At 43.2% G+C, this 24,283-nt stretch overlaps 2 protein-coding genes across 4 annotated transcripts in view; one reads left to right on the top strand and one right to left on the bottom strand.

Annotated features, from left to right (window-relative positions):
- Window positions 1-517: 517 nt before the first annotated feature.
- FUCA2 (alpha-L-fucosidase 2) lies at window positions 518-23,877 on the top strand. 3 transcript variants are annotated; one of them, XR_014786722.1, is made up of 8 exons: window positions 518-845; window positions 5,498-5,685; window positions 6,164-6,503; window positions 12,206-12,416; window positions 13,903-14,093; window positions 16,679-16,787; window positions 19,780-22,260; window positions 22,499-22,822. XR_014786722.1 is itself a non-coding variant. In XM_084827739.1 (7 exons), exons 1-7 carry the CDS (start codon window positions 583-585, stop codon window positions 19,918-19,920), a joined length of 1,443 nt encoding a protein of 480 aa, XP_084683865.1. In that variant the 5' UTR covers window positions 518-582; the 3' UTR covers window positions 19,921-23,877. The 3 variants fall into 3 exon arrangements, 1 of the variants encoding a protein (XP_084683865.1); XR_014786723.1 differs by having other exon boundaries at window positions 19,780-20,735; window positions 21,105-22,810; XM_084827739.1 differs by having other exon boundaries at window positions 19,780-23,877.
- PEX3 (peroxisomal biogenesis factor 3) overlaps window positions 22,752-24,283 on the bottom strand; it is a 14,341-nt gene continuing 12,809 nt past the window's right edge. The window contains exon 12 of the mRNA XM_084827738.1: window positions 22,752-23,875. Within this exon, the coding sequence (XP_084683864.1) occupies window positions 23,792-23,875 (84 nt within the window). The 3' untranslated portion in view covers window positions 22,752-23,791. The remainder of the gene's footprint in view (window positions 23,876-24,283) is intronic.

The raw sequence follows: 24,283 nt of genomic DNA, 5'->3' as shown, positions 1-24,283 counted from the left end.
ATGACTGAACACCGAGGTGCATGGAACGCTGTTACCTTTCCCGCCGAAGCGGTACCTATTTATCTACTTGCAATTTCTTGCTTTCGAACTGCTAGGTTGGCAGAAGCTGGGGTCTCGAACTGCTGTCCTGCCCACCTTCCGGTCCGCAGTTCAGCGTCTTAACCACTAAGCCACCGCGGCCCCACTACCTCCAAAGCTACTGCAGCCTTCCCCAACCTGCTGCCCTCCAGATGTGTTGGCCTTTAACTCCCTTCGGCCCCAGCCAGCATGGCCAATGGCCAGAAATTCTGGGAAGGTTCGTCCAAAACATCTGGAAGGCGCCAAGTTGGGGAAGGCTTGAACCTACCCGCCTACCCGTCCCCGAAGCCCTCTCAGACACGACTCCCTGCCTCAAGGCCAGCATGGGAAGCGGACACGGCCGGCCACGAGCTGCCACTGCGGTCTCAAGGGAAACGAGGAAGCCAGAAGCCGCCGGCGGAAGCAGCCCGGCCGTGCGCCTGCCGTCGCGCGGTCACCTGACTGGCGAAAGAGCGGCGCGGAAAGGCAGCGAGCCGGGCCGCCGAAGGCTTACGGGGCGCCCTCATGTCTCGCCCGGCTGCCGCCGCCGCCGCCTCCATCCTGCCCTCGCCCGCTCTCCTCCTCCTCCTCCTCCGGCGGCTGCTGCTGCTGCTGCTGCTCTTCTTCGGCCAACTGCTCCCCGCGCAGGGGGCTGCCGCCCGCTATGACCCCACCTGGCAGTCGCTGGATTCCAGGCCGCTCCCCGACTGGTTTGATGAAGCCAAGTTCGGCGTTTTTGTCCACTGGGGCGTGTTCGCGGTGCCCAGCTTCGGCAGCGAGTGGTTCTGGTGAGCTCCCCCGCCGCACGCGCCCTCCGCCCTGCCTTCCCCGCCGCTCCACGGCCCCTCCGAGCCCGCTGCCTCGCCGCGAGCGCGTCTCGCCGCGGGAAGGAAGCGCGGTCCCGAGAAGCCGGGGGGGGGGGGGAGAGGAGCTGAAAGGTCGACGCAGGCGTCGCGGTTCGGTCCGTATCTTAAGAGCTACGCCTCTTTCTTTTCCTGTTCGCGAAGAAAAGTAGGCGCAGGGGCCCCGCTCCGGATCTCAAAAGGGCCCCGGCCCATGAGATGCTGTGTTAGACCGGACTGCTCATCTCTTTACGAAAGTGACTTGTAGAAACAGCCAGCGCAGTCCTATTCGCGTTCGCCATTCGTGGGTAAAAGGCGTTTACTTCCTCAAGAAATCTTGTGACTAATAGTCAGCAGTTAATGTTTAAGTTTGGAAGTGCTGGATATAAACCTAGCTGGAGCCCTTAAAGTAAATATGTGTGTGTGTGTGTGTGTGTGTATTTATTTATATATATATATATATACACACACACACACACACACACACACACTTCTCTCTCTCTCTCTCTCTCTCTCTCTGTATGTGGAGAGGGTTCACTGTAGCTTTTAGTACTCTGTATGTGTATGGCTGTGAGAGCTGGACTATAAGGAAGGCTGAGCGCCAAAGAATTGATGCTTTCGAACTGTGGTGCTGGAGAAGACTCTTACGAGTCCCCTGGACTGCAAGGAGGTCAGATAAGTCCATCCTAAAGGAAATCAACCCTGAGTGCTCATTGGAAGGACAGATACTGAAGCTGAAGCTCAAATATTTTGGCCACCTAATGCGAAGAGAAAACTCCCTGGAAAAGACCCTGATGCTGGGAAAGACTGAAGGCAAAAGGAGAAGGGGACGGCAGAGGATGAGATGGCTAGATAGCATCACTGATGCAATGAATATGAACCTGAGCACACTCCGGGAGAGAGCGCAGGACAGGAAGGCCTGGCGTGCTATGGTCCATGGGGTCACGAAGAGTCGGACACGACTGAACGACTGAACAACAATGTGTTCAGAGGCACTTATAAGTTAGAGGCCTACAAGGATAAACGTCTGCAACCTCCACTAACAATCACTTAAGTGCTGAGCTCAGGAACTAGATGAGCAGTTTCCTGTTCACTTAGAGCCAAAACAGACATTACTTTACATCTGTGTCTTGCAGCTACATCTTTTTCACATATTTCTTTTGGAGTAGGCACAGGACCTTAGCATGGCAGGCAGGGAGGGCTTTTAAGATCTGGATTGGGGGCCCTGCACCTTTTCTAGAGTAAAAATGGGAGCCATAGCTGCTAAGCACAGATTTAAAGTAATGTCTCTTTTGGCCCTTAGGGTGCTTCCAGATGAGGCTTTGATTGCACCATTGCCTTACCTCATTCACAGAATTTTATGGGGGTTCTAGATGTTGTCATCTTCCACTCCCTTTTTCTTACCGTTGAAAATCCATTAAAAAGGAGAAGACAGAACAGCTGCATGCTGCCTTCTGATTGGTAGCACTAGGAGCCATCCATCTGGAAGCTTCCCAGCTGACCAGGAAGCTGCTCTTCTAGCCCTAAACCCAACCTCTACAATATACCATTCTCTCTCTCCCCTCCACCCCCCCCCCGGCCCCCGCTATGCTGGATGGGAGAGTTGGGAAGAACTGGGGTTGAGGGATATGTACCTCACAACATACATCTCCCAGGGAGGGCGAGTGAATACCCACCCTGAGTCTAAAGTTGCTATAGACTGGAGACAACCCCCCACCCCCACCCCAACTGATACTCAACTGCCATTACCATTCTGTGGCTTCTGGAGAGTAAAAGCATTCTCAGTCCTCATTAGACCATTTTGGGCTCTCTTTTTCTTTTTTAAACTTATAAACCAGCCTTCCCTGTGCTGGCATCCTCCAATGTATTAGACTACAACTCCCGGCATCCCCCAGCCAGCATGGGAATGCTGGGAGTTCTGGTCCAATGCACCTGGAGGATGCTAGCATGGGGAAGGCTTTAATCAGGCATTTGGGGTGGGATAGGGTATTTTAGAAAATGTTTTTATTGTAGAATTTTATTGTTTTAAACTGTTTTTATTGTATGTTGTACATCGCCCAGAGTGGCTGGGTGACCAGCCAGATGGGCGATTAATAAATTTAATAATAAATAAATTTAATAATAAATAATCAATATTTTTCTGTGTAACAGGGCCGATCGCCTCCTCTGTAGGTGGCCCAAGTTCACTGCTGTACTGATAGGCACAGGTCATCAAATCTATTAGATCCAGTTGATGCTGATGTAGGGTTGAACCATAGGCAACTGTCACAGTGAATCCAGGGATTGTTTCAGAGGGTCAGTGCTGAGGGTCATGCCAAGAGTCGAAGCTAATGAGCAAACCAGAGCCCCTAAGAGGACCACTGCTGCCTGAACAAAAAGCCTTTTACAGAGCTTCCTACTTAGGAGGGGCCAGTGCCCAGTCTGGCGGTTGGTCCACAAGTTTTGCCCTATCTTAACTGGTGATGGTGGTTGAAACTCAGTTTCAGAAGCTGAGCTCAATTTAAAAAACACACACAACCCAATTCTTAATTAAAAACAAACAAACAGCAGTAAGTGCTCCTGAAATCTGAGAAATGTTTGGAACCAAGAGCCATATTTGAAGTTAAGCTGGTGATCGGACACCTAAACTCAGAGCAGAATTTGTAATGCATTTATAGCGCAATCCTATGTTTATACCAGCTGTAGAGTTTTAGGATTCTGACTAAGGCTCCAATCGTATACACCTACCTGTGTGTAAAATTTACTGAACTCAATGGGACCTGATTCTAAGTAGATATGTATTGTTGTTCAGTCGTTAAGTCGTGTCCGACTCTTCATGACCCCATGGACCATAGCACACCATGCCTTCCTGTCCTCCACTCTCTCCCGGAGTGTGCTCAAGCATACTGTACACAATTACCTGAGAGTAAATCCCATTGAACTCTGGGGCATGCTTCTTAGTAGACATGTGCATTGGATCGCTCTGCCAAATATGTTTACTCATTTTTGGTAGGCATTCTATGCAGTGAGGTGACTCAGGTTTAACTATTAGCAGAATAATTTTTTCTTTATATTTTCTTTATATCTTACTCATAGAATCATAGAATCATAGAATAGTAGGGTTGGAAGGGGCCTACAAGGCCATCGAGTCCAACCCCCTGCTCAATGCAGGAATCCAAGTCAGAGCATCCCTGACAGATGGCTGTCCAGCCTTGTCTTGAACGCCTCCAGTGTGGGAGAGCCCACCACCTCCCTAGGTAATTGGTTCCATTGTCGTATTGCTCTAACAGTCAGGAAATTTTTCCTGATGTTCAGCCGGAATCTGGCTTCCTGTAACTTGAGCCCATTATTCCGTGTCCTGCACTCTGGGATGATCAAGAAGAGATCCTGGCCTTCTTCTCTATGACAGCCTTTCAAGTACTTGAAGAGTTCTATCATATCTCCTCTCAGTCTTCTGTTCTCAAGGCTAAACCTTGAAGTTTAGCCTCTTAGCCTCTTCTCAAGGCTAAACCTTTACTCTGCAAAGAGTTACCTGTACAAGGAGAAAGGAGACTCATATTAATTTTTTAAGCAGCAGCTATTGTCTCACCTTAACTTCACTGCCCTACAACATGCTGTCAACTATCAGTAGTTTACTTCAGCAATAAAATCCAGTGTTTTTCTGTCATCTGCAGTGCCAACTCCATGAGTAAAATGAGCTGGCATTGTTCAGAGTATAGAAGTGAAGTATTTGTTCTTGTAGTAGAGGACTGATGTTTGAGAGCATAGATCAGCCTTCCCATCCTGGTGCCCTCCAGATGTGTTGGACTACAGTTCCATCATCCCCAGTTGTAGTCCAACACATCTGGAGGACACCAGGTTAGGCAAGGTTGGTATAGATGCATACTTAAATTTGCATAAATTCCTTTTGCATAACTATGCCACCAGGGTTCAGATTTGCAAAGCATTTTTTTCTTTCTTTAAAGGATTAGAGTGATGGAAAATAAATGGAGTAGTACTTATGGAAAAGACAGACAGGGAGCTCTGGAGGGTACCCCACCTCATCGCTCTGCAAAATTCAATTTGGTTCTTGAATTTTCAATACATACAGCCATGTCCAAAACCATTTGGTGATCACGAAGCCTAGAAACCTTTGTGTTGAGAGGGCATCCTGAAATTCTCAATATGTGTCAAGCTCAGCCTTGGATACTGGTTTCTGCACTTTACACTAAAGCCCCTGGGCAGTTTCCAATACTGCCATTATGACTCCACTAGTTCTGTTGCACCTGTAGGACCTACCACGAGCACAACAGGAACTAGCGCTTCTGAAAGCAATCCTGGAAACGCTAGTTTCCAGGACAGGGCAGTAGAGTTCCCTTCCGGTCCGTTCTGCTCTTCCCCGTTAGAAGAGGAACCTCTAGCTTCCCATTGTGCTAGTGGTGAGTCCTGCTAGCATGCAGGCAGCATTGGTTACTCCCCATGGTGTGCAGATTACACAATCTGCTCACATAGTAAATGCCACTTGTTCAAGACACCTGTATGAATTTGTGCCAGACCATGTTTGAGCCTGTTATTTGGGAACTTCTTACTACTATTAGTGCCTTTGTGTGCAGATACTATGAGCTGTTTTTCCTTTGCAGGTGGTATTGGCAGAAAGAAATGAGAGAACCTTATGTAACATTTATGAAGAAAAACTACCCTCCTGGATTCAGTTATGAAGATTTTGGCCCTTTGTTTACAGCTGAGTTTTTTGATGCCAACCAGTGGGCAGACATTTTTGATGCTTCAGGTGCCAAATATGTTGTCTTGACATCAAAACACCATGAAGGTAAACTGAATGTATTTCTTTCAGATCTCAGTAGTTTGGTTTATTTATTTTAGAAGAAGAAATGCCTTGGTTGGGCTTCCTCATTCCTCTACTTAGAATATAAACATTTCTTTCTGTAGTATCAAGCCCTACAAGGAAGTAGGTGATGATCATTTGTATCCCATACTTTCTCCAAGGAGGATGCCATAGAGGGGATTATCCCATTTTATCCTCCTAAGAACCCTGTGAGATAGTTTAGGCTGAGTGAGTGACGGCCCTTGTGTTACCCAACAGCTGCATGGAGATTCAAACTGCTCTGTCCACTGCATCCTACTGGTTCCTCAGTCATACTTGGTTTTTCCTCACTTTAGGAAACAACAGATGCATTTGGGTGCACTCTAACAGCCAATGTATTTTGATAGGTACTCAAATAAACAGGATTGCAAAACAAATGCAACATATTCACAATACTTCTTATTAATCTTATTTCATTTTCTAGGTTTTACTCTGTGGGGATCAAAATATTCTTGGGCTTGGAATTCCGTTGATGTTGGACCAAAACGGGACATTGTGGCTGAGTTGGCATCATCCATTCGAAAGAGAACTGGCTTACACTTTGGGCTGTATCACTCGCTATTTGAATGGTTCAATCCTCTCTTCCTTGATGATGCTGCCAGTGTATTCACAAAAAAACAATTTCCAAGTGCCAAGTCACTCCCGGAGCTGTACGAGATTGTGAACCAGTACCATCCAGAAATTCTCTGGTCAGATGGAGATGCGAGAGCCCCAGACACTTATTGGAACAGCACTGGCTTCCTAGCTTGGCTTTATAATGAAAGGTGTGTCACTTTTTTTTTTCATTGAAATCATGCATTTAACTATAATGTTTGAAGAAAGACTGTGTCCTAACTGCTGCTTTTCATAACCTTTTCTACACCTCATTGTTTTAGGCTGCATGTTCATACTTACCTGGAGTTCATTGGGACTTACTGCTGAGTTTGCCTAGAATTGCACTGTTAATTAAGCATTTGATAATACAAATTCTAATGTAGTTATCTACAATAAAATACTATGTGTGTGTTTTGTGTGCGTGTGTGTGTGTGTGAGAGAGAGAGAGAGAGAGAGAGAGAGAGAGAGAGAGAATGAGGTGTTTTATACTACCTTGTGGCTTTGGAATGTCTCTTGTGGCCAGCCAATCATTGCAGGCTTTTGGTGGGCTATGTTGTATAAATGTCTTTGCTGCCTCTTTAGGTGAGACTGTTATGCGCTCTCTGACCTGGTTTGCACATAACAGTGGCAAATTGCGGGTTAACTGTGTGCTGCCGCCATTCTGAATATTTGAACTCTGATCAGCCTGATTGGAGGTTGCTCTGTGATGTGTGAACCTGGACACTATGGATTAACTCTGGGTTAAATAACCCAAAGTTCACCTACAATTGTTAGTTAACTGTGGGTTGTTTAACCCACGATTAACCCATTGTGTCTGGGTTTGTGGAGCAACCTCCAGTCAGGCTGATTAAAAGTTGCATATTCAAAATGTCCATGGCACATATTGTAGCAAATCATGGGTTATTTAACTCACAATTTGCTGCCGTTGCATGTGAATGGGGGCTCTGACTGGGGTTTCCAGTGCTTGGGGTTTCTAAGCTAGTTGCACAACTTGCAGTTTTAAAAGTGGGTTAGTGAAATTACACAAAGCCCTCACTCCCTCCTTTCAGACGATAGGATTTCAGAGATTTCGCCCAAAGTTGCTGGAAACTTGTCTAAAGGCAGCCAAATGGGGCAACCCAGTCTGCTGCATTCTCATTTCCCCTTTCCGCACACACTGCTTTGCACCTCAGAGTCCTTCCACTGATTGATCTTTCATCTCTTGTTGGAAGCTGCCCCCCACCCCATACAATGGAGAGCCATGTTTGAGGGGCTGGATAAGACCCTAAGGGCACAATACTATCCATGTTTAGGCAGAAAAAAGTCCTACAACTCCCAACATTCCCCAGCCAGCCACTTTTTTTTGTCTAAATATGCATGGGATTGCCTCCTAACTTGTTGCATACATATCACTGTAAATGTTATTTAAGCATTTCAAGCAAGTCTAAGGGCTTGCCCATTAATTAAATACTCTATAGAGTTTTTTATGTTATGAAAATAGGAGGCCTTTCTACCAGTTAAAGAATTGTCAGTTGACTAGTCATCTGTTTGAAGTTTTGTTTTGGTCACTTTATTGATTTTAATTCATATTCCGCCTTTTCACTAAAGATGCCGCTCAAGTTAGCTAACAGTAATAAAATACAGATAAAATGTTACATAATTAAAACAACCATATAAATTAAAACACACCGGTTAAAAAGGAATAAAATAAATAATTTTGCTTGTGGTGTGACTGTAATAAGAAATGAAAAATAAATATTAGAAATGAGTGGTATCTTTTGTTTCTTGAGATGTAAGCTATTCCACACTTTCCTCAAAAAGGCGTCTTTGTTGAAGTTTTGGTTCTATATAAATATATTTAAATGTTATTAGTTCAAAGGCAGACGATTAACAGCACAATCCTATATATCTACTTTACTCAGACGTAAGCCCATTAAGTTCAGTGGGACTTACTTTCAGGTAAATCTGTATAAGAGGGCTCTTATAGGTGTCCCATTATTGTTTTATGGCTCTATTTTGTCCTGGGTTTCCCAGTATCTCTTATGTTATTCGTGGAAAATTTCTCTGATAATTTCAGAATTGGCACATCTGCTTTGTGCACATCTGCACTTTGCTTTGCCATAATTTTACTAGTATTATTTTTTGCATCTCTACATAAGCGCTATGGTACATGGATAAAGGATAATACTATTCAGTGCATGAAACAGTCTTCTGCAAGAGCAAAAACCTATCAGCAAATAGATACATGCCCACTGGCACACACTGTTATTACCACAATGTCCGTTCCCTCTATTCAGTTTTTTCTCTCCTACCAGCATTTCTCAAACTATCGAACAGTGGCACTGATTTCACATGCCAGTAAGGTAATGCTCAAGATCTTGCAAGGTAGACTCCAGCAATTCATGGAACGAGAATTGCCAGATGTACAAGCTGGGTTTCGAAAAGACAGAGGAACTAGAGACCAAATTGCCAATATCCGCTGGATAATGGAGAAAGCCAGAGAGTTTTCCTGGGAGCCAGGAAAGCCAGGGAGAAAAACATCTGTTCTGTTTTATTGACTATTCTAAAGCCTTTGACTGTGCGGATCATAACAAATTGTGGCAAGTTCTTGGTGGTATGGAGATACCAAGTCATCTTGTCTGCCTCCTGAGGAATCTATATAACAACCAAGTAGCAACGGTAAGAACAGGCCACGGAACAACAGACTGGTTTAAGATTGGGAAAGGAGTACGGCAGGGTTGTATACTCTCACCCTACTTATTCAACCTGTACGCAGAACACATCATGCGACGTGCTGGGCTTGATGAATCCAAGGCTGGAATTAAAATCGCTGGAAGAAACATTAACAATCACAGATATGCAGATGATACCACTTTGATGGCTGAAAGTGAGGAGGAGCTGAGGAACCTTATGACGAAGATGAAAGAAGAAAGTGCAAAAGCTGGGTTGTAGTTAAACCTCAAAAAAACCAAGATTGTGGCAACCAGCTTGACTGATAACTGGCAAATAGAGGGAGAAAATGTGGAGGCAGTGACAGGCAAAGATTACTGCAGATGCTGACTGCAGCCAGGAAATCAGAAGACGTTTACTTCTTGGGAGGAGGGCAGTGATAAATCTTAATAAAATAGTGAAGAGCAGAGACATCACACTGACAACAAAGGTCCGCATAGTTCAAGCAATGGTATTCCCCATAGTAACCTATGGCTGCGAGAGCTGGACCATAAAGAAGGCTGAGCGAAGGAAGATAGATGCTTTTGAACTGTGGTGCTGGAGGAAAATTCTGAGAGTGCCTTGGACTGCAAGAAGATCAAACCAGTCCATACTCCAGGAAATAAAGCCAGACTGCTCACTAGAGGGAATGATATTAAAGGCAAAACTGAAGTACTTTGGCCACAGTAATGAGAAGACAGGATACCCTGGAGAAGATGCTGATGCTAGGGAAAGTGGAAGGCCAAAGGAAGAGGGGCCAACCAAGGGCAGGATGGATGGATGGATGAATGATATTCTGGAGGTGACGGACTCGACCTTGGGGGAGCTGGGGGTGGCGACAGCCGACAGGAAGCTCTGGCATGGGCTGGTCCATGAAGTCATGAAGAGTCGGAAGTGACTGAGCAAATAAACAACAACAAACCAGCATTTCAGCACATTTACATGCATGCATAAGCAAGTGTATGTTGGCAACTTTGCACTGATTTTTTAAAAATTGATTTTGGATGCAGTGTGTGTGACACCTCTGCCTCAAAGGTTGGGTTGGCGTTGGCATCAATAGAGTAAATGAACAAAAACAAAAATGCACTGCTAACTTTTCAATGGACATTTGGGAAGCAGAGGTCCCTGTTGTTTCAGTGTTTGGAGGACAACAGGAGCTGCCAAAAATCTAGGTCTCTGCTTAATGCCACCCATGAGTTATTAAATAAAGAGCAACGTATTTTTACCTACTTCTTTTTCCTTCCCACAAATTAACAAACCCCAACCAAAATGGCTCCATTGACAAAATGAGGAGGAAGACAAGAACATGGTTCTCACGCTTCTCCTGGAATGTGGCATAATGGACCAGGTCATGCTACTTCATGCTTGACCGCCACTGACATTTTTAGGAGGACTGTGTCCATCTCTGGGTACTTGTTGGGATGTTGCCAAATGCTGAGCAAAATTTAAGAAATGAGTGTGTCCCTTTATATGACTCGCTGGAGTGATAGCAGAATACTTATCGATGCCAAGCTCCTATTTCTGGTCTTCCTTCAGCTGGCCATTCTAGTACAAATACGTTCTGAGGTCAGTGCTGAGGGATTTAAGCTTCTGTGACATGTCTTGGGGCCAAAAGGAACAAGTGTCAGATACTCAAAAGAGGACTCCCACTTTTTCAAAACTGGTGCAAAAGACCTTAGATATTTGGGGTGGATTGGTGTCTTTAAAAAATTGGCATTTCTAAGGCAGAGATTTTCTTTAATTTTGATATTTCAAAAGAGTCTATGGAAGTATATGTAGAATCCCCACAAGTGTGTTGTTGTTCAGTCGTTCAGTCGTGTCCGACTCTTTGTGACCCCATGGACCACAGCACGCCAGACCCTCCTGTCCTCCGCTCTGTCCCAGAGTGTGCTCAGGTTCATATTCATTGCATCGGTGATGCTATCTAGCCATCTCATCCTCTGCCATCCCCTTCTCCTTTTGCCTTCAATCTTTCCCAGCATCAGGGTCTTTTCCAGTGAGTTTTCTCTTCGCAGCCCACAAGTGTAGTATGCTACAAAAGAAACCATGTGGTTTGTTCATTTCCCCCCCTCTGTATCAAGAAGTGGATAATCAGTTTGATAAAACATTTTATTTTTTGGTAATGTGCAGAAAAGGACAAGAACGTATATAGCTGGAAGAATCTCACCCAACAGAAAGAATGTGGAAATAGCAAACTGCATGTATTAGCTCTGCTGTGCCTCCTATTAAAACAAAAAGCAGAGCTCAAAGACCTCAATAGGTAGTGAGGGGGAAAGAACTGGAGTGAAGGACGTAACAATTGCATGCGTCTGTGCAAATTCAGAAGATCAGATCCAGAAGAAAGATGATTCTGACCAAGAAAGAAGACCATGTAAGCCAGAACTCAGTATACCAATGATAAAGATGGGTAGGGAAAGTTTTGGAAGCATTTCTCTTAATGTTTAAACACAGTTCAGAATTTATTTATTTATAAAAAAACTTATACCCTGCCTTTTCTCCAGAGACCTCAATGTGGCTGGTTAAGAAGAAGAAAACAATTACAATATAAAAGTTGAGCATTAAAATATTAAACAGAAGCAGAAAATAACAGAAGATCAGAGACAGTTTAAAAAAATCTGTGATTTAGCTGAACTGCTGTATTGCAACAGGGTATTCCTGCTAGCAGCTACAGGAAGGGAAAGAGATATGTTTGCTTGTGGATCTTTATTTTTCATAGTTGATGTCAAAAGATCCCTGCAGGCCTGGGACTCAGGATTTCAGGCAGCATATTTTATTTTATGTATGTATTTACTAACAGCTTTTTAAACCATCTTTCAGGACTCACAGCCCTCACAAGGCAGTAAACAAACAATAAATAGAACATAATAATACAATAATACAAATGTAAAATCATCATTCCTAAAATAAATTCATGAACCTCTAAGATCAACAGTACTAAAAATCCACAGGACATCATTGAATAAAATTAATAAAACACAGATTGAAATTTTAAAAGTCTTTAAAATTCTTTTTTGAAAACTAGTAATGATGGAACTGCAGGACATTTTTGGTGGGTGGGAGCAAATTCCACAAATGTGGGGCCACCACTAAGAATGCCCTGCTCCTGGTTCAAAAGCAGATAAGTAACAGCACAATCCTACCAATGTGATGTCTCAAATATAAAGAATGTGTTTGAACTTTTCAGCCCTGTTCGGGACACTGTTGTAACAAATGATCGCTGGGGAGCTGGCTGTATGTGTAAACATGGAGGATATTACACTTGCACTGATCGATATAACCCAGGACATCTTTTGCCCCATAAGTGGGAAAACTGTATGACGATCGACAAACAGTCGTGGGGATACCGGAGGAATGCACAGTTGAGCGATTACCTGACAATTGAAGAGCTTGTAAAGGTAAAATGAGACAAATGCACAACCTGATCATTAAGTGGGGCTGTCAGTTTTTTCTTCTTTTGGAAAATAACCAGAGTTTGTTTTTCTGAAAACCAGCCTTAAAAAAAGGTTGTACTGCTTCAGGCAGTAGGATATTTGATGTACGAGCTTCTTAAAGAGGAAGTGCTTCTCCTCTTTCGTATATGTCAGGCTTCCCCAACCTGGTGCCCTCCAGATGTTTTGGACTTCAACTCCTATCAGCTCCAGCCAGCATGGCCAGTGGTCAGGAATGTTGGGAGTTGGTCCAAAACATCTGGAGGGCATCAGGTTGGAGAAGGCTGATATACAACTTCAGACACCTCTCTCCAATCCAAATATCCCCTGCCATCATCTCCCCTCTGTGCTCTTTCTCCCTCTTATGATGTTATCTATGCTCTCTTTTTGTTTTTGCTTGGATTGTATGGGGGAAATGATTAAACATTTTAATTGGGGGATGTAGGTGCTGCCCATGCTAGGGCTGGTGGAGTGGACAGATGACTGACTCCCTCTTGTAAAGCTTCAGCCAGTGCAGAAGGCTGCGACCAGTTTCTGAGCAAGGAGGCAAGGACATATTCAGCTGGTTTTTGCAGTGACTCAACAACTTCCAGGCCAATTCTAGGTTGTGATTTTAACTTTTATAATCCCACATGGACTGGGCCTATATAGCTCAGAGACTTCTCTGCTCATTTCTGCCTCTTCACTAGTGAAGATCGCCTAGCAGTGCCTCAAGAAGCAGGGCTCTCTCAGTAGGAGCCTTGGGGTTGCGGAACAGCTTCTCTGAAGAATTTGGCAATATTTTATGACCTTTTAGAAGGGGCTGCAGCAATTTAGCTTGTGTATATTAGCTTTCATTCATGCATGTAAAATCTTGAACGTTTTAGGTTTTATTATTTTATGATGTATTATTGTGAGCGGCCTTCAGCACAGGAGAGGAGGCATGGAAATGCTTTATAATACATAATGTGTTGCTAGAGCTTTTAATGTATCAAAATGCTTTGTGAAATTAGGGAATTTTAAAGAGTTCGTGGGGTGGGAGGTTCTGCAGAGAACTTCCTGAGAAAGAGTAGATCTCAGCCATAACCTCTAAATTAGAGAAGCAAATAAAATCCAAAAGGAAGCACAGGAACAAAGAGAACTTGCCTTAGGAGGTAGTAGAGAAAAGGTAATAGAGCCAGGCAATGTCATACATAGTGCAAATGGTCACCAAAAAAGTATTAAGGAAGGCATTGGTGAGCCCACAACTAAGAGGTCTGTGACACTTCGCAGAATCCGTAGCTCCGGTTGAACAGCTGTATCTTGTTTGCAAGAACCTTACTGTAGATTCATTGTCGTAACAGGAACATTATTTTAATCCTAAGAGCCTACATAAATATGCTGTCTTTAAAATGCTTCAGACTTTGGACAAACAGTGTTGATGTTTATATTGCAATGTGGTTTTTAAAAGTTTTTTCTCCTTCCTAAATTTCAGCAACTTGTAGAAACTGTTTCATGTGGGGGAAATCTCTTGATGAACATTGGGCCCACACATGATGGCCGCATTCCTGTTATTTTTGAAGAGCGCCTCAAGCAAATGGGGGCTTGGCTGGCAGTGAATGGGGAAGCCATTTTCAGCACTCAACCTTGGAGAGCCCAGAATGACAGTACCACGTCAGGAGTATGGTTAGTCCAGGAAACAAAAAAAAGTAGTAGCTACTACACCAAAGTAAATAACTTTTGTTGTTCTTTAGTGAACTTGGCAATATTTAGTGGAGGAGAATTAAAATGATTAACAGTGTGATCTGCGCAGGGGTAAGTTCCATTGAGTTCAGTGGAGCTTACTATCAGGTAAATGGTTATATAGGGTTGCAGTCTTAGACTGGACCCCTAAACACCCTTCCTAGGAGGCAAGCCCCATTGAATATAGTGTGACATCTGAGTAAACATGCAAGGAATTGTACTGCACAAGTGCCACTTGATTTTTTATACTTTGGTGTCTGCAGGAGAGACTCTTTTGGGAAAGCTGAAGTCGGTACTTATCTGAATATTATGTAATAGCTGAAAATTAGTAGTCAGTATTTCCTGGTTCTCATTTTGGCTGGGCTTTAAACTTCCACAATACTGTTGCTTAAAGGTAATAGTTATTTAAGGCAGCTTTCCCCAACCTGGTGCCCTTCAGATGTGCTGCTGTCATACCTGACCCCTGGCCATGCTAGCTGGAGCTGATAGGAGTGGCAGTCCAACACACCTGGAGGGCACCAGCTTGAGGAAGTTGGGTTTAATGGGCTGTGCCGGCATAATTTAATTAATTAATTAATTAAATTTCTATACCGCCCAATAGCCAAAGCTCTCTGGGCGGTTTACAAGATTGCAAAGATTACAAAGATGATGTGCCAGACATGATCCCTTAAATGAATTGGTTCCATATCTGACCTTGGGTCTTCTTGGATCTTAAATGAATGCAAAGGGCATAAACCACTGGGAACTGTTCTCTCACAAACAATATTCAAAATGAGCGAGAAAAGTACACTGACTATTAAATTCAGTTGTGGATGTGCAGATTTGGAGCTAAGTACTGAGAGAGATGTACAGGGCATTTTGTTTTTCATAGTTAGAGCTGCTTCTATTAGGGCTTGTTGTTACATTGGGCAGGTTTGGTAACCATTTACTAAAACGGACTTATATATTGTCTTGCACTTACTTTAGGCAAAATTTAGACCAACGCTAGTTCTGAGGGGAGGAAAAGGAATACTGTTTCTCATCCAAATGTCCTCCTGAGTCAGAATATTAGTGGTTGCCATACACCCGGCAGACCACCTGATGGTATTTTTTCTTGTGCTTATCATCCATTTTAAAGGTTTTTTAAAGTTAGGTTGGATTGCAAGGTCCTGCTAAATTACCAGCCCATTGTCTGCAAGGACCCCTATCATCTGCTAGGACCTGCTAGATTTTAAAGCTACTTGGAGTTTTTAAAAGCTTTTTTAAAGCTAGATCAGTTCAACTTGTTTTGCCTCAGTTAGGTCCCTTCCCTTTATAATGTTTTAGGTTCAACTAGACAATCATTTGAATGTCCCACATGATTGGGAGCAGGGGACAGGGTGGACAGGACCAGATCAGGACTGACTGTGATGTGTGGGGAGAGAAACCCTAACTCTTTGCTCCTGATCCAGATCAACCCCCTCTTGTGGCTGCTACTTGTCCCGGGGGAAAGCTTCCATTGTTGCCAGTGGAGGTTTCATTCCTGACACAAGTAGTAGTAGTAGCCATGGAGATGGGTTGTGGTATGGGCAAGTGGTGAAGACAGCCTCCCTCCACACCGCACTCCAGATCCACATCTCCTTCTCCCGCCCCCTGCTATTTAGTAAAGCTTTATTTTTGCCTCCTGTGTCCTTCGCTCTCCATTCAGTCTACTGGTACTTTTAAACTACAGGCTGGTAAGGAGTATTCCTTTTCTCCAGAAAAATATATGTATTTTAAAACTAGAAAATCTGGCATGTGTAGTATTTGTGTCAAACAAAACTGGAGAACATCCAAAATACCCAAGAGACTGAAGAGACCAAGTCTCAGGATGTTGAAAATATATTTGTACAGGTTTATTCATTGAAGTAGCCCAACACATTTCAGCTCTGTACCATATATTTGGGCCTTCTTCTGGTTAATATTTCTAAAAAATGCCTCTCTGAAAAGTTTGTCTCCAAGATGAATCCTGCAACTATGTCAAAGGATAGGGGTTGGACTCGATGGTCTTGTAGGCCCCTTCCAACCCTACTATTCTCTGAGTCTATGAATAAAACTATCTACCTGTATTTTCAACATCCTCAAAACTTTGTCTCTTCATTCCCTTGAGTGCAGTGTTTGTAACAATTACCAAGCAGACCTGCTGGTGAGGGTTCCAGACGGCTTGTTTGTGAAGGTAATTTGGCTTATCACAAAACGGAACTTCATTACCCCTCCTGCTGCTCCCACGGGGCCCCCTACCATCAATTACCCTGTGGGAAGGATTCCAGGAGAGATTCCGGAGGAGGTAGGCAAGGATAACACTAGAAGGCAGTTCCTCTTCCAGCTTGGTTTGCTTCTCCCCCCACAGGGCCATCTACCATTACCTACCCTGTGGGAAGGGGTTTGAAGACTTTGTATATGTTGGCATTGTTTGTTGTGATTTTATTAATATATTTTGAAGTTACTTGCAAGCCTCATTGAAGGATTTGTATCCTAAAAGGCCGGATATGAGTAACTGTATTAATAATTTACTTGTTCATTTTCACCAGGTACACATTCAAACCGAAAGAAGACATTTTGTATGCCATTTTCCTTAACTGGCCATCTTCGGGAACTGTAGTGCTTGGTGAACCAAAAGGAATCAGTGGGATGACAATGGTAAGGGATATTTGCCTGTTTTTACTATTTCTCTACAATTCCTATTGAAGAATTGCAGGGCTAGAAAGAACTCTGCACCAAGCAAGATTGTCCATATCTGACAGTTCTAACAGTTTAGTCTACGCAACCTAAATTTTATTGGGCCCCAGAAGAGAGCCAGAGCTGCCTATGGGCAAAGAGTAAGTATACTAAAGCACTCCCAGACAGCAAAAGGAAGCAAGTTACTCATGGTAGGAGGCAGGGCCAGCCCTCCCATGAAGGGGGGTGAATACCCTGCCTCAGATAAAGGAGCAGCAGTGCCTAGCAGCACTCTCCCACTGCAGCAGATGCCATTGGAAAAGAACAACCAGACAGTATCTCCAGGGCAGCCAACTACCCACTGGCTTGCCCTGATCCTCTCAGGGCGATCCAGAGGGCAGGCAAAGTCTCTGCCTTTTTCCAGCCAGTGCTCCTTTTCAGTCTCCTCAGACACTTCAGTGTCTGAGGAAGGACCCCCTCAAAACCTGGCATTTTGGCCTGGCCAGCTGTCTTCAGAGACACCAACCAACCTCAGGAACACCCTGAGAGTGAGTGAAAGGTCCCAACTTTAACCCAGACTAGCTTCAAAAGTTAGACAATGTCTTAAAAGATGGACTATTATATGAAAAATACTTTCAGTGTTGCTTACTTCCAATGCCATTAGTGTAGTGAATATTATAGTGAAGGTCCAAAATCAGGAGAGTGCTACTAGTGAATGTCTAAAGTTATGGAGTTGCATTAGTGAATTGTTACAGTCACTATTGGATGATCTACATTTACTGATCTATTTCCAAGCTTTTACTAGACATTTGTGGGATTCTTAGTCCCAGAATTTTAGATATTCACTAGAAGAAGCTCACCCATGGCGTGACCAACATAAGGCTCAAAATGTTCCCATATTTTCAAAACATTTCTGTTTTGAGCCACAGATTCTTTGTGTGTCTCAGACTTTGGACCGTGAAGTAAACCTTCCTTCTGATAAAGCAGCTCGGGCTCTGAAGAGAGTTGTGTAAAGACTCTATAATAGGAGTGGCGGGAGCTTTTTCAGCCTGACAGCTGAATTTGTTCTTGGTCAATCACGTCAGGGGACGCATCCCAGTAGTGGGCAGGACAGCTCTACTTCTGGCATGCAGCCCTAATGTGATTGCCCAGATCCGGTTCTCCCACATATATGCGCACGTGCGCGCACGCACTCACGTTATTTAACAAAGTTTTGTCTCCATACTGATGATCCACAACCATATTTTCTATTGCCAAATGCATATGGATAGAAGGATGAGAAGGACTGTTACACATCAGTGTAGCTTCTTGATCCCCCAGCAACCACAATCCCATCTTACTCCTGATCAAATGCTGATGGCAAGAAGGCATGTGGTTATGGAAGATGCAGTTCTCTGAATACATGCCTACCATGTACAGCAGGGATTCCCCAACCCCCGGACTGGGACCGGTCCGTGGCCTGTCAGCAACTGGGCTGCAGGGGTGTGTGAAACGCCCTCCCTTGGGTCTGTGGGTGGGGGGAGGTGATCCGTCCCTCTCCCACCCCTGGAATCTTCACTGGCCCTGGCCAGCTCCGGCCGCTGGCAGACTTCTGGCCTCTGGGACGCAAATGTGTGTCCCTGTTCTACAAGTAATAGGCTACGTAAATCTTTACGTAGCCGATTACTGCAAAGAATAGGGATGCCATTTGCATCCCAGCGGCCAGAAGTCTGCCAGCGGAAAACACCCCCCCCCCCCCCGGGTCCACGGAAAAATTGGACTGGTCCCTGGTGCCAAAAAGGTTGGGGACCACTGATGTACGGTACAACGAACAGTGCCAAACTGGCAGGATATGCAGGCATGCCAGGTATAAATGAGTCTGATTACTAAGATGCACAGGCTGATAGACTACATTCATAAAAAAGCATTTGTGATGTCTTCAACCATGGTATTTTCTACTTGCCCAGAAATCTTATACTTTGATCCTACAAGCTTACAGTTAAACCCTTTAAAGTAATTTCACAGTTTAAAAATAACATGGTTGATAATTTATTAGTATTTCCCTTGGTAACACAATGGGTTTGGATCCTAGGAAATGTTCCAGTGGGAGCATCCCCTCACCCAGATTCTGCCTTGCATATATAACAGTCATTTATAAAATAAGGTTCTTGTTCTCATTATACTATGTTTGGAATATGGGCTTTTTGACACGTTCCAGTAGGACATTTCCAGTGAAAATTTACACTGAGGATTTAGTAATGATTTTATATATCCAAATTTCATATCTGTCGGAGCATTCGTTCCAGAGATATGCATCCCCCCCCCCCATTCACTGGAATAAAGCCTAATTTCTCCCATATCTCATTTTGGCTTTCCAGCCAAAAACTAATCAGTTCTTCTTTGCGCTAGAAGAGTCTTGCTTACCGAACTTGGTTCAAATCTGTCAACTTGTTCTTGAGTTCTCATGGTCATAGCACACACGCACGAAAGGTCTATCTTTTCTTTAAGCAATACCAAACCTGTTTATCCTCTTCAGAATGACACGGGGAAAAAATCAATTGTTTTTTGGTTGTTGTTTTTTTTTAACACTTCATGCGCACAGAATTACACAACAGCCTCTGCTACATCTTGGGTCTCTTATTTTCATACTATCCTGACCCAGCGAGTAAATCAACATGTACAGTTGCTGCAGATATGCCATCATATCTGGGTAGTACTGACCAAGTCCACATTGAACTTAATGGATTTGACTGGTGCATCCTCAAGGCCCCTAGTCGCACACAACCAAGTATGACTGCAGCTGAATCAGGAGGCTGGGGTTATTCCGATGTGTCTCTCATTCTAAGGTGTGCTCAGGGGAAATGACTAGCTATGATTACTTGCGGGAGGCATGTGTGACAGTATTTTATTGGAGTTACATAAAAATCTGCTGCAGTTTCATTTGAATGTTTCTTTCAACTAGTCTTCACATTTAATAACACCCTTTCTATTTCAGGTGACGCTTCTAGGATATGCAGAACCACTGCCATGGATTTCTTTGGGAGAAAAGGGAATGCGGGTGGCTACACCTCAGTTACCATTTAGTAAATTTCCATATCAATGGGGCTGGACTCTGCAGCTAACTAATGTGCAATAGTGACAGACATCCCTCTCTTTTGAATTCCCACCATAGTATTTTTATGGATAATTGGAGCCCAGTCACTATGCGGTTATTTTGGAGTCCGGAGGGGTGGGGAATGGACAGGGATTTCTGAAATAGAAAAGATTTCATGCATTGATCCTTAGTCGACTTTTCTAACACCTTTGGAAATGAGGTCCTGTGAAAATGCATGTAATACAAGACAGGGCAGGAAATACAAATGAAGTGTGTATTGATCCTAGAGGCTCACGAAAGCCAGGCTAAGCAGAAAAGTTGAAGTCTACATGCATAATGTTAGGATCGCAGCTTGGGAGAACTTTACAGACAGAAGTTTTAGGTACAGCTTCTTCCTCCCATATCTTAAAACAAACATAGCACACTGAATTTTGTCTGAAATTGATTTATAGTCACGTTTAAAGCAAAGCCCTGATCCAGCCAAAGTTAGGTATGTTTACCAGTACAATCCTGTCCTTGTCTATATAAAAGTCTCATTGAGTTCAGTGGCACTTGTTCTCAGGTAACTGTGTTTAGGATTGCAGCTTTAGCCCTACTTAAAGCAATAACACTTAATTACAATGAATTTAGCTTCTTCTATTGGTTGCAATGCGACTTATTTATGACTAAATTTAGCTAGATTGTGGCCGTAATGTTTACTCAGTCTTATTACCTACCTCAGTTTTTACCAATTCCACTTCAAGGGATTTAATACTATATATGAAGTTGTTTATCTGTATTTGGATCCTAGTTGAGTAGCTAGAAATGGCCTACAGTGTTCTAAGTATAAATACTTATTCAATGATAAAAAAAATCCTGCAGATTTAAGGATATTTCATGTTGGCTCAAGCTCCACAAAGCCAGTAATGATGTTGTGAAGTGTCACAAAATATGCCTTTTACAACTTACCTTCCATGTACCTCTTTCAAGCCCAGATCCAGGTAGAGAGGATGGAGTGTCTAGGACAGCAAAGATGCCCAATGTTATCCTGGTCCTATATTGCCTTTTGAAGCATATGAGCCTTACTGTTTTGACAGAGGAATCTTCCTGTGAGTTCACCCATGTGTATTTGTTGCTTGAAAGCAAGCACAGTTTGTGACATTGCACAGTATCATTACTGATCATGGGGCATGCCTGTTAAAGGCATCAGCCTTAGTTTCCAGTTTTCTGGCTTTGTGGATCTTGAGCCAACATGAAATAGCTTTAACTCTGGTCTTAAATTAGCAAGTTTTTCAAAAGGAAATTTATTAGTGCAGTGTTCTGAGCCCCCATCCCACCAAAAACAGAACACTAAAAAGTTATACTTGAATAGATGTGTACAAATGGATAATGTCCCTGTCTGTTCCAAAAGGCTTACTTCTGAGTAAGCTTGCAGAGGATTCCAATGTACCCATACCCTTTCCTCTCTTCATCAGGGAGAGTGATTCCTTCAATCTTCAAAATTACCTCACACTTATCCCAGTTGACAGTTTCCTCCTACCTCTCCCCCACTGTCAGAAAGATACAGGAACACTGGAATTCCTCTCAGAACACTGGCGTGCTGGCAACTGTCTAGCTTCAGAGTGGAACTGAGCATGGCAGATATTACTGTGCCATCAGTTGCTGCCATAGGCTTTCAGGGGGAGAAACACCTTTACAACTTTTGAACCGCTGATCAGAATTTCACCAAGCCAGTGAAAGGTACATCTCCTTAACAAACCTGGATAAATTACATCAGTAGTTTTCTCCACAGTATGAAATATGATATGCTGAGCCGCAGATTGGCGTAAAAAGTACAATGTGTAAGTTTTTAGCACTCTTAACTTGCTGGACCTGTAGCAATTTTTAGTGGATCACTTTGAACTTTTGCAGAAATGTAGACATCATCAGCTAGATCATGACTGCTTAGTTTCACCTTACTAGCTTAACAGGTGTCATTTTTATAAACAGTGGAATTTTGAGGCTTATAATGGCAGAACCTTTCTTTTGTGACTCACCTTAACTAAAGGGGCACTCCTGTATCACCTTAATAAGTGCCAAATACTAAGAATGGCATAAACTGATAGGATTCTTAAGATACTTCTCCAGGTGGCTAATTTAGTTTGGGATTTTTAAAAATGGGGTGTTCTTACAAATTATCTGAACACTGATAGTATAAACAAGCCTACATGGAACACTTCTGTAGTAATAGTTTGTCTAAAACAGCTAAAGGGACAGGTTCTATAAGGACAGCTGAATGTTGGAATCTAGCTAATGTTGACTTCTGCCCTTACAAATAAATGTTTGCTTATCTCTGTGTTAGTGACTGAACTGGAAAAAATTGGTGTATAGCAGGACCAAGACTGAGGTTTGCATGTTTAAGTTGTGGATTGTAATGATTGTTCCCACTGCAAGCACGAGCAGCTAAACAACCCAGGCACACTCCATCCCTGGGTTGTTTAGCATTGCATCCAAACCCAGAATTCTGTCTTTTCTCTCCCCCACCAAACCAGAGAAACAACCCTAGATTGTTTCTCTAGCTTGTTGGGGAAGAGACAAGAGAGAATGTTGAACAATCCAGGAACAGAGTGTCCCTGGGTTGTTTAGCCTCTCCTGCCTGCAGTGGGAGCAATCAGGCAGTATGCACCAGTATGCTGCCTCCTTCATGACCACTCACAATTTAAGAAAAAATGTGGGTTGTTGTGACATGCATACTGGGCCTAAAGGTTTACTTAAATACTTCATTTTTGTTGTTGAAAGGACTTGGATTTATTTTGTGTAAGAACACAAATTCAGAACTTATTTTCCTCTGTTCAAAACTGCATAAACACAAAGCAGGACATTCTTTTGGCTGTTTAAAGCTATCACACACAATCTTTGTTAAAATAGTTTATTGTGATTCAGGTATTTCATAGGGACCCAATTAATACAAATTAAAAATAATTACAAAATGAATGTGTACAGCCGTAGCTGTTTATAAACAGCGTAAACATAATATTTGCTAGAAACAATCTATTCCAACTCTGAAACATTACATCAAGCATTCCACGTTGCATTGTTCAGAGAACAACATATCCTCACTACATGTATTCAGTATCAGTGACCCAAACCTAGAGAACCTAAAGCACAAAAGGCGATATACCCCAATGCTGCACTCACATTTTTTGACTGGGGATAGGAGACTGGAAGGTGGTGAGACAGCTAGGAGAAAAGGAAGCCTGATTATGCCTCCCCCCCCCCCCCAAACAAACGCCTTTTCATATTGTAGAAGGCATGGTGAGCTATTGATCAAAACCAATCACAGCTTGAACAGCTGTAGAGAGAGGACATAGGCCAAATCCTGTTGTGCTTGTCACCTAACTGGTGCTGAGAGATGTTTCACCTAGAAGCCTCTGCCAAAGGGAGAAGAGCCTGGTCATGGGTAGTTTCATTTATTTCCTTTCCGTGGCAGTCCTACCATGATCCTGGTTACAGCTCATTTGTGAATGGAAGCTCATTTCACAGGCAAAGTACTGCCCTTGGGAAAGACACACCCCTTCCAGTCTGCTGGGAGGCAGAAACCTGACCTTGTCATCTGTTTTTGTTGCACTCTGCACAATTGGAGCGAGAGGTGCACCTTCTAAACCTTACTGCTGACATTGGACTCTTTACGCTGTCTTTTTGTAAACAAGTTACTCATAACTGAGATTGCCTCATTGCAAAGGCTTACAGCACAATGGTTTTCTTGACTAAAATTCACTTACATCAGGTGTTATAATCTCTATTCCAGTATAAAAACTAGAAGTTTTTTTTTAATGCATTCTTTTGCAGGGCTAATAATCCTACACCATTCTGATCATGAGATTCCTTATTAAATGAAGTATTCACAATGATTGGGCACAAAGAATGCTGGATGATGTACATCTTGCTGTGCAGTTCATTTCGCCAGTTGCTGAGGGGTACTGAAAGCTTCATACACATTAGCAGCAAAGTCTTTCACTTGTTCCATCATTAACAGGTCCTGGAAAGAATATTTTGCTTAGTTTTACTACATTCTTACACAAGCGAATGCATCATATCTACAAGTAGCGATGAAGTTTGTCAGTTGCTGCACCAGCATGTCATCACAAAACATGTTACATCACACTAGAAGTGGATTATAATGGTGCAAGTCTTTAGAGTCAGGATGTAAATTATTGGGAACAATCATGTCCAACAGGGGAAATGTAGGAAGACAGGAAGTACAAGATACAGATTCTTCCTGCTCCCTCCCCACCTGTGTCACATCCAAGGCCAAGCTTGAGTGTCTCCTGCATCAAAGTTCAAGGCTTCTCTTCAATCACTGTTTTTCTTATCCCAGACTCACAGTAATCATTGTTCAACAAGTCATGGACTTTACCTTTTTCGCACATTTCCTCGTCTTTTAAGT

Source organism: Heloderma suspectum, chromosome 1 (assembly GCF_057233095.1).
Source record: "Heloderma suspectum isolate Gila_16-S chromosome 1, 16-S_ref, whole genome shotgun sequence".
In the NCBI taxonomy this organism is placed as follows: Eukaryota; Metazoa; Chordata; class Lepidosauria; order Squamata; family Helodermatidae; genus Heloderma; species Heloderma suspectum.
This window is presented reverse-complemented; position numbering and strand designations above follow the sequence as displayed.